Source organism: Poecilia reticulata, chromosome 5, assembly GCF_904066995.2.
Source record: "Poecilia reticulata chromosome 5, P_reticulata-male-v2, whole genome shotgun sequence".
NCBI lineage: Eukaryota > Metazoa > Chordata > Actinopteri > Cyprinodontiformes > Poeciliidae > Poecilia > Poecilia reticulata.
In genome coordinates, this window is record NC_088834.1 from 6001292 (window position 1) to 6011228 (window position 9937).

At 35.5% G+C, this 9937-nt stretch overlaps 1 protein-coding gene across 2 annotated transcripts; it reads left to right on the forward strand.

The window, feature by feature from the left end:
* Nucleotides 1–307: 307 nt before the first annotated feature.
* snrpc (small nuclear ribonucleoprotein polypeptide C) lies at nt 308–6183 on the forward strand. 2 transcript variants are annotated; one of them, XM_008409036.3, is made up of 6 exons: nt 308–423; nt 1465–1507; nt 2038–2146; nt 4320–4379; nt 4576–4680; nt 5708–6183. In XM_008409036.3, exons 1-6 carry the CDS (start codon nt 416–418, stop codon nt 5827–5829), a joined length of 447 nt encoding a protein of 148 aa, XP_008407258.1. In that variant the 5' UTR covers nt 308–415; the 3' UTR covers nt 5830–6183. The 2 variants fall into 2 exon arrangements, with proteins under 2 accessions (XP_008407258.1, XP_008407260.1); XM_008409038.3 differs by having other exon boundaries at nt 4579–4680.
* The last annotated feature ends 3754 nt before the right edge of the window (nt 6184–9937 follow it).

Here is a 9937-nt window from a genome sequence, read left to right on the forward strand (position 1 = left end):
TGAATGAATAAATGAATGAATGAATGAATGAATGAATGAATGAATGAATGAATGAAAAAAGACAGGTAGAAAAACAGAAAGTACGAAAAAGAAGAAAGAAAGAAACAGAAGGGAAAAAGAAATATAAATCATTTTCTATTATTAGTTTAGTCATATTTGCTTCCTTTGTCAAGGCATTATTTGATTTGCATTTATTTATTTATTTATTTTATTTTATTTTATTTTATTTTATTTTATTTTATTTTATTTTATTTTATTTTATTTTATTTTTAAATAAAATCTACCAATAAAATCTACCGAATTCTCGCGAAGTTTCAGTCTGGTAAGCGGAACTGTCTTCATTCCGCCTTCATAGCGGGTCGGGAAGGTTTTTGGGAGCACAGGAACCGCGCTCTCAGCGTAGCTTGCGGACAACATGCCGAAGTAAGTTCATAAATATGCAGTTTTATTTATTTTGTATTAAATCTCTCCTAGTTCTGTCGGTATAATGATTATGTTTTACTTTTACCGAGTCACGAGCTGTGCAAAGATAACATTTGAAATCTTTTAATCCATGGTGATCTCTTTGTTTGGGACGTGTCTATTTGCTGGAACGACTCTCAATGGAAATGTCTACCTTTATTGGGGATCTATGAAACACAATAAGACATACATTGAGTAGTTTTGGACATCAAAGATAATTATTTTGTGATATTTTAGCAACGGTTATATCTTCACACAAGTCATTCTGTAACTGCTATTTTTCGATCGCAGCTCATCTCATTTCCATGACTGATTTGTACAAAATATGGTGCTCTTTTCGGACTTTTAAATTAGCAGTTTTGGGTTAGACCCAGTATTAAGTTAATCTTGTAATATTTAATAGTCATTCACAGTTTTTCAACGAACAAGGAAAGATTGTAATCCTCTAGTCTGAAACACAAGAGAACTGTACATTTAAGCCAGCATTCCCGAGAATGCTGGCTTAAATGTACAATTCTGCCAGAGTTTTAAAAAGATAAAATTTTCGGAGTATAAAGTAATATATATAAGTATATATATATATATATATATATATATATATATATATAACATTTAGGTAATTCTGAGTCCTTAAGTATTCTAAGCTAAATATCGAAACATTTGATATGGATATAATCAAAAATATCTCAGAATATTAAACTGGTTGAGACATTTATTGACCACAAGTAATGTAAATCCTGAGTTTTTATGGGTTTAATGTTTAAGAAATATGTTAGTTTTTAGCTATATTACCTGCCAGTCACTGATCAGAGCTGACTTTTTCTGGTCAGCCTGTATATCCGAAAAGTGTGAAATATTTCGCAAATTTTTCTAATTGCAGTTGTAAATTATGTCCTCTCTTTCTTCCGGTACATTTGGAAATTGGCATGCAATTTTGACTTGGACATCAGTGCATTTGTTTCTATTGACAAGACATTTTTGTTTGTTCCGTTTATTCCACAGGTTTTATTGTGACTATTGTGATACATACCTTACACATGATTCGGTAAGTGACAGTTGTTTCTACCTGAATTGTTGACTAGATGTTTACATGACGATTCATGAATTGATGGATAAATTATTCACCATTTATGTCTAGTTGGGATATTTGTTTTCTCAATAAAGTTGGATCATGTGAAGAACGTACGAGTGGTCTTAAAGTTCATTCTTATTTTGTTTCTTCTGAATTTAATAAATTTATACATATTATGTTGTGAGAGCTTGAAAACAAAAGTCAAGTTCCTTGCTTTTTCACACAATCTTGATGAATGAAGCTGATCTGACTCATGTAAAACAAAAGTGAACATGATATGATAGTTTTTTTTTCTCTTTTTTTATTTTATTAATAAAATAGAAAGTAGAAACCTCAGCTAAAGTTGCAAAATGTTCAAAAAATTATAGTTGCTTGTAACAACCATTCGCCCCAGCTAAATGTACTCTGGCCTTTGCCTTCTTTGTGTAGCACATTGAGTATTTAGGACATTTTACAACATTTTGCTTAATCTTAACCAGCTCTCCTTTCTTTTTCTGTCTTAGCCTTCAGTGAGGAAGACTCACTGCAGTGGCCGAAAACACAAAGAAAATGTGAAAGATTACTACCAGAAATGGATGGAGGAGCAGGCGCAAAGCTTGATTGATAAAACAAGTAAGTACATGTCTGTCCATCTCTGGACTTTAGCTAAAGTTAGTTTCTGGAGTAACTAAAAAAATGTTGCACACATTTGAGCATATTTGTGATTTGATTGGCCTTCATGTTGGGGATGTTTGTATCTTTCTGGATTACTCTGTCCTAAAATGCTTTGCATAAATCTGGAAAAGCTAGGCTTTCCAGTTATATATTCAACATGTCCCTACTTGTACATCACTTTCTAATTAAAATAATCCACTTTATTTAGTATGTACTTTTGAATAGGATGCCAAGATCAGATATGTCTTTGTTAGATTTTGCTAACACAAGTTAAATTGGATCGCAATTCATTTCTTACTCCATCTCATAAAGCACAAACATCTTGTCAATGTTTGTTTGTTTTTTTTGTTTGTTTTGTTTTGTTTTTTTGTTTAGCCAAAGTGAGTTATGTGTGCCCGCCTCCTGTCTGTTTCCAGACAGTAAAAGTCATTTTGTCTTAAAATTGAATTAATGTCCTTAGCTGTCGTTCAATTTTTCACACAAATTGGCTGTCTTATCTATTTATCACCCCAAAATAATAACATTTCCATAGAAGAAAATACATTATTTATAGAACAAACCAATACATTTAAGACACTTAATGTACTTATTCTGACTTATTTTTTGCAGCTAATGAATTTAAAAATCAGTTCAGAAAATTGGAGAAGCACATTAACCAATGAGATTTATCGTACAGACATGTTTTTTTGTCATAGACTACAGTATTATGGGTAAGACTTCTAACTTTATTGGTCCAGAAGACGGTTGCTGATGCGTTCCACAAGGAGGATAAGCTACTAAAGATCATCGCTTAAGACATGGTTCTTCAGAGTGCTGTATCCAGGCCCAATATTGGAAAATTGATTGGAAGAAAAATGTGTGCTAGGTACTTGAAAAAAGGATAATGTACCAAGAATGAGAGCTATATATATGTATGCTGATATATTGTCTTATGTAATTTGGATGATTTTTTTGTAGAATCAGAATTTTAGATACATATTGCCAGTTTTTAAATTAGGAAGGCTGAAATAAAGATAGAGAATATAACACTTTGTCTATGATCAGTCTATACAACTTGAGCTGATTTTTGATTTTAAATAATTTGACTTGACCTGCAAAAAATAACTTTGGTGTGCAACTTGTTGAAGGTGATTTAGCCTTTATGCCTATTCAACAGCATCATTCACAAATGTTTAGCATGGATTAACAATTTTGTCTGCAGAATTGTCCATCTGTGCTTTTACTTTGTAGGATGAATCAATGTTTTAACCTGCATCTGTATTTGTGAAAAAATGTTTTTTTAGAACCCTCCTCTATGTGTTTATTCTTTAAGAAAGACGCAAGTTTATTTATTTTTGTAAATTGTGTGCAGTAGAGACTAAAATAAGCAGCCTTATTCATTTCTTTGTTTTGCATAAGGAGTAAAAATGTTTTAACTGAATAATGAGTAGGATTTTCTAAATATTAACTATAGAAAATTCAGAAATGTTAAAAGTAGATCATAGTATGCTTTTTTATGTGAAACTGACCTCTAGGGGCAGTAATATACTAGTGATTTTTCTCTTGCTTGCATGTTCCCTCTTACCAATGTGAGCATTGCATGCTTTTTTTTTTTCTATATTAAGTCAAGTGGTCAAATGTGGACAATAAAAGGCTGTTACATATTCCACATGTGGGATTTCAAAGCTCTTTTCTCAGACACTGGCCTCTCTCTCTCCATCACAGCTTATTTTTCTCCCCCTCTGAGATTACAAACCTCTAATCCACACATGTAATGCAAAGCTGATGCACAGTTTGGCCCATAACTGAGGATGTGACGTTTGGCAGATGAAATGCTTCTTTGCAACAAAAAGATCATTCTTTGCTCCTTAATGTTTTGGTTTATTGGTAATGCCATTCATTCTGCACCCACACTTACAGCGGCTGCAGACAATAGCATTACATGATGAATTTGCAATGGTGAAATGTTAAAGGCCTCGTGCATTTGGCTCTATTGTTGTTTGCATTCTGTGTAGTTTATGGATGACATTAAATCTTGACACAAAAAGCCAGTGACAGTATGTGTTCTCTGTTTACTTTATGCTTTCTACAATGAATCATTTGTCTGATGCTTTTGAGTGTGTTAATATATTTTGCCTTTTTTACTCAACAGCGGCTGCTTTTCAGCAGGGAAAGATCCCCCCCACACCGTTCCCTGGTGGTCCTCCACCAGGTGAGTACGTCATTTCAGATCCCTTCGAATTAAAGTCAAAAATATTTCCAATTAATACTTGGTGTTGTATTTATTTTTTAATTTTGAAAATGTAGGCAGTTTCATTTTAATCAAACAGCAACATATTAGCAAATCTTGCAACTTGCTGTTCACATATGTTGCAATGTGTCTGTAATATTTTGTGTTTGTGGCATAGCAGGACCTCCACGGCCAGGCATGCTACCAACACCACCAATGGGAGGCCCTCCAATGATGCCTATGATGGGGCCTCCGCCTCATGGGATGATGCCCGGTGGGCCTGGTAAGGAGCAGCTTTCTTTTGAAGAGCCTTTGGCCTTTCCAGGGTTTTAAATTCACCCTGAAAAATCACTTTTTTTTTTTTTTGTTTGTTTTGTTTTTTGTTGGTTGTTTTGTGAAATTTTGGATTGCAGATCTTTCTTATCTCCTCATAACAGCCAAGTCTGTGTTCACTCACTAAGACACCCGAAAAGGTCATGAGTAGAAAGCCGATTATTCATTATGCAGCTAATGATTCTCTGCAGTTTGGTTCACAAAGTCCAGCATGATGCAACCGTTGCCTAAAGCTTATAGCCGCACAGATCTGCAGTGTACAATAAGTCAATATTTATCCATGTGTTTACAGTGAAATGATAGCCATTTGTTAGAGGGGAAGTATTATGTAAAATCCACTTTTTGGGGCTTTTCATCATGTTAAATTGTTATTCCCTCATCAAAAACTTACCTGGAGTGTTGCTTTGATTCTTTCATGAATGTTTCAGGAATCTTTGAATCTTTTAATCTTCCATGGTAACTATTCAGGTGTGCAAAATGCTTGGTCTCACCAAGAGCTGCTTTTTCCATGGAGCTGCCATTTCCAGTCTTCCAAGCTTTGGCCTTAACTTCCCCACTCAACTCCTCCAGACTAGCAGCAGTTAAACACCTGGTGAAACTACGCATCTGTTGAGCTACTCATACGAGCCACTTCTCAGATAAAACGCTGGTAAAAACGTTGTTAAGCCTTAATGGAGGAACAATGTTGTGATGATGTGCTGAAGGCGGAGTGTAGGAAAGAGCAGGAGCTTCTTAAAGTGACAGAGGCCCAAATGTCAAGATGTTAAATTAGGAAGTCAAATGTCTTTTTAGTCATGTTTGATATATACACCATTTTTATAGCAACTGAAGTTACTTGATGTTTCCATTTCACAGCACAGTGTGCCTGCAAAACTCATAAAAATCCATCTTTAAATGTTTGTAAAAATGATCACTATTTATGTTGCTGTGTTGTTGTAAAGCCTCCTCTCAGCTCTGTGTCCTATTTTCCACTGTAGGAGGCATGAGGCCACCGATGGGAGGACCCATGCAGATGATGCCAGGACCTCCACACATGATGCGCCACCCTCGTCCCATGATGATGCCCGTCAGGCCAGGCATGGTGCGACCAGACAGATAAAACCGAGAAGACTTTGCACTCTCATTGTTGCCATGAACAGATACTGTCGAGGGAAGATGCTTCAATTTTTTTATTTTTTTTTTCAGTGCAACTTTCACATCTGTTCCAGCTGGAACATAACCTTCACCTTACAATTGTCATTTCTATTAAAATTCTTATTGTTTGGTATTTATTTACTGGGTTTGAGTCAATCTAAGAACCTAGAATAATCTCTTCCTCCACAGACAAACTGTTCAGCACACATGTGATTGTTTGACTCGACGTTAGATGCTTTTTTTTTTCCCCCTTTATTGTGGTTTTAAATGATTTTGTACATCACTTGCATTGGTTGAGAAATAAAAACAATGCTTGGAATTTTTTTTTTATTTATTTATTTTTGCCCTGTCTTGTCAGAAACCTTTTAATTCACAAATGCAGTAGATTACGTTATGTTAAGAGTATTATCAAAAATTTCATGTAATTCAGCTGTTAAAGAAACTTGGGCGTGTTGAATAGTGTAATTTCTCACAGAATTATGCTTTGATTATTTCTCTTAATGCTGATGATTTTGGGTACCAGCTAATGAAAACCAAACTGATATTGTCAATACAATAATATTAGGACTTTGATCTTCTAAATATGCCCACCTGAAAAGTAAGATATTATTGAACATTTACAAAGTTATTTTTTTAATGTTTTGCTTTCTTAAACATTAAACTTTAGACTAAACAGTTATTCAGTCATTGACACCCTCAACAAAGTCTGTTTTCTCATCAAATGTTGAGAAAAGGAATTTACATTTTTCTTTAGCTTAAATCATTAAACTGAAATAAATACGTAATGTATCACTTTTATATGGAAGTTGAATTCAAATGACAAATTTAACTATAAATATGACATCCTAATTTATTAAGATGTACCTGTACAGTTGTGGGTAGTTCACATCAGATGATACAAGTAACATTTCTGAATAGGTTTAGTATTGGGTATGTGTAAATTTACCCAATGCTAAAACAAGGACTTTAGATTTCTGTCCTTGTTTTGAGTGGTGAGCAGAACTTTGTCATTTAAGAAGCAGAAAATTGTTCCTCATTAAAAATTCAAACTTTTATCTGTTGAAGGATTCACACTAACTTAATGTCAGAAAACCTCTGGGTTTATGCTTCTCTCCCCTCGCAATTTCATACCTTTCTCGATCATTCTCGGTTCTTTCATTAAAAGAATTTCAAGAACGAACTCATAGCTATTAATATTTATGAGAGTATAAAATCTCCCGTTTGAAGTATCCCGGCTGAAACAATAATTTTCACATTTGGCAATTCATTTGGAGAGACTCAGGGGTTTTGGGGGGTTTTAGTATAAGACTCCAAATTATTTGCTACTGTTGCATTCGTTTTTTTACTTCCTTATGTTGAATGCAAATGTTGGCATTACTGTGTATCTATAGAGACACTGATTTATGATGCGGTTAGCATTAAAAAGCTGCGTCCCAGAAATCCGAGTTCTTACTTGGCAGTTGGATGCACTCTGGAGCTGCTGACAGAATTAAAAGGTGTGTTCAAAACTGAACCTGACACTACATCACTCAGAAGGAAAAACAATGTTTGCTTTTTCTCAGAGAAGAAGAGGGAGGGTGTAAAAAAAGGAAGAAAAAAGGTGAAGCTTGATCAAAGCGATGCTGTCTAGCTGATGCATCCAGAGCTCATCTCTGCCTTAAGATACACAGGATTGACTGCGTTACGTCGCACAAGTTGTTTAAAAAGAGCCACGCAATTCTGAAAGTTTTGGGCTCATTATACCCATTTGTCACAACAAAAAAATTATGCCTTTTTTTTTTTCCGGTAAATGTGAGGCTGAAAGATTAGCTTTTTTCAGGCTTCTCAGTCATAAATGTGATTAGTTTGAACCCAACATAACCGCATAATAAAGCTCTTCTGAATGGAAGTACCTTATTAATGTGTTTAAAACTGTTCCTGTGATAGTTTTCTGTCCTGAACAGAGTGTACCCACATCTAAAACGTGCATCACAGTGAACGTTGCTGGCAAATAGAGCAAACAGATGGATATTTCTAATATTTCTGCCTCAGATAAATGAGAAAGTTCACCCAACCCCTCATTAATCTACTCAGCCAGGCGTGTTTGAAGAATTACAAGTGTTATGTAAGAATCATCTGCAGCCAATGAATTGTTATCCCAGCTGACATTTGTATGCACAATGCCTTCCAAGACTTCAGTGCCCTCCTCTATGCTTGGTTGTGTGTGCTCACAAACTTTAACTATGAAATGGTTTCAACAGATGGAGCCAGAGAGTCATGATGCCCTGCAACTACAGCCAAGACACTGGGATGCTGTGCAGTGACTGATTTCTGTGCTTCCACGGACTGTCAAATTTCTTTGTATCTCACACACCCAGAGGACATTTTTGTGGCTCTGTGGGTTAAGAAATTTCTAGGCCACGTATAAAAGAGGAACTAATTTGTTGAGGAGAGATATCCATATGCTTTACGCCATGTTTGCCAGTTTCAGAACGGAGGGAAATTATGACAAAGACAATGCAGTTACATGGCTGTGTACAACCTCACCTAACTTTTGAGAGATGCCATTTAGACCTTTTGTACATTTTGATCTTCAGAGACCCACACAGATTACATACAAGCCCCTCTTAAAGGCTGATCTAGTAAACATGCAGTTTCCACATCAACAAGACCAAAACGAAGCCGTGTTAACGCTCATTTCATGTGTATGTCTGGCATAGGCGGATGCTTATGTGTCATCTTAAATCCGTGGTGCCTTTATGAATATTCAGTCCAGCAATGATGGGGCGTGCTGCCCCGAAGGGAATGAAGTGGAGTGGCGTAGAGTGTTTATGACTGGAGTTAAGAAAATCATAGAAAATCTGGATTATATTAAGTCTTACTGGAAGAAACACGCTTTTAAGCATTTAGTAAAAAGCTGATCTCCTTAGGTGTGTTTTTGTAAAGAAGTTCACTGTGTTAGTTTTACAGAAACTTCACAGTTAACCATTCGTCTTTCCCTCCGTCTGTGGTTTTTCCAGCTTCCACATTTAAAACGTGGCGACTGCGAGATTAACTTCAATAAATTCCGTGACTTTTAAAAATTTACCTAAACAACTCTGGAAATGTTAATCCAGTACTTCCTATACAGTGCATACCTCTGAGTGTAAGAACATCAGCTTGTAAAAGCAGCAACATTTGTTCTCTCACCAGTGGCTGCAAGAGCAAAAATCAGATCATTCTGTCTCACAGCCTTGATTTGAGAATTCTTCTTGCTGGTTGTTTCTAGATTCATTGTCTGACCAGAAGTTTTTTTTTTTTTTTCATTTCATATCTGACAAATATTGTGTGACTGGTCAGAAATGTGAAATGGGAATGGTTACTACACTGACGAAAGCTGCAGTTGGATGGACCTATGATGACTTCCTGCACTTGAGTTCTTCTAAAGAACAAAATGTCCTTCTTCTTGTTCCTGCTGTTTAATTATATAATTGTATTTAGACAAAAAGCACAACAATAATAACTAAAGCAAGTAAAGTAGTGCAGTATCCAATCAAACTGTACATACAAAATAGCAATAGTGTATGTACAGTAAAAAAAATGTTACTGTATAAAAAATATACAGTAACATTTAAAATAAAAAAATGTTACATTTCAAAGTCAAATCTTTAATCATTTAATCTGCAGTAAGGGCGAAGATACTGAAATTATCTTCCAAAGTGATAAAAGCTACTCTTGCTTAGAGTAACACACATTATAAATGCATCTTTATAATGTGGTAAAGATGCATTTCCTCTACATTAGATTGTGTTTTCCTTTGGGTAGATCAGTAAGAGGAGCTGAATCATATTCTCCTCTTTCTCCTGGGGGATATTTAGTGTTAGCCGCTCCCAAGGCAGCTGAGGAGATAAAACTTCTCCTGTGGGACCTGAATCCTCCACACAGTCTCAGCTCAGATAGCCTTGCTTTATAGAGCTGAAGGAAGGCCAGTAGCAGTCTACTCAAATTAAATCCTGGTTTTACTCTCTATTTGTTCCTCCTGTATACGGATTCTGCCTCTTCTGGTTGTACAGTCCCTGCTAAGCTTCATAACAACATGCTGAGATCTTTTCCGG

Excerpts from the sequence above, each read along its gene's own strand:
- snrpc (XM_008409036.3), top strand. Across the intron at positions 4,380-4,575 it reads CCCTGGTGGTCCTCCACCAG|CAGGACCTCCACGGCCAGGC; the intron begins GTGAGTACGTCA and ends TTTGTGGCATAG. Across the intron at positions 4,681-5,707 it reads GATGATGCCCGGTGGGCCTG|GAGGCATGAGGCCACCGATG; the intron begins GTAAGGAGCAGC and ends TTTCCACTGTAG.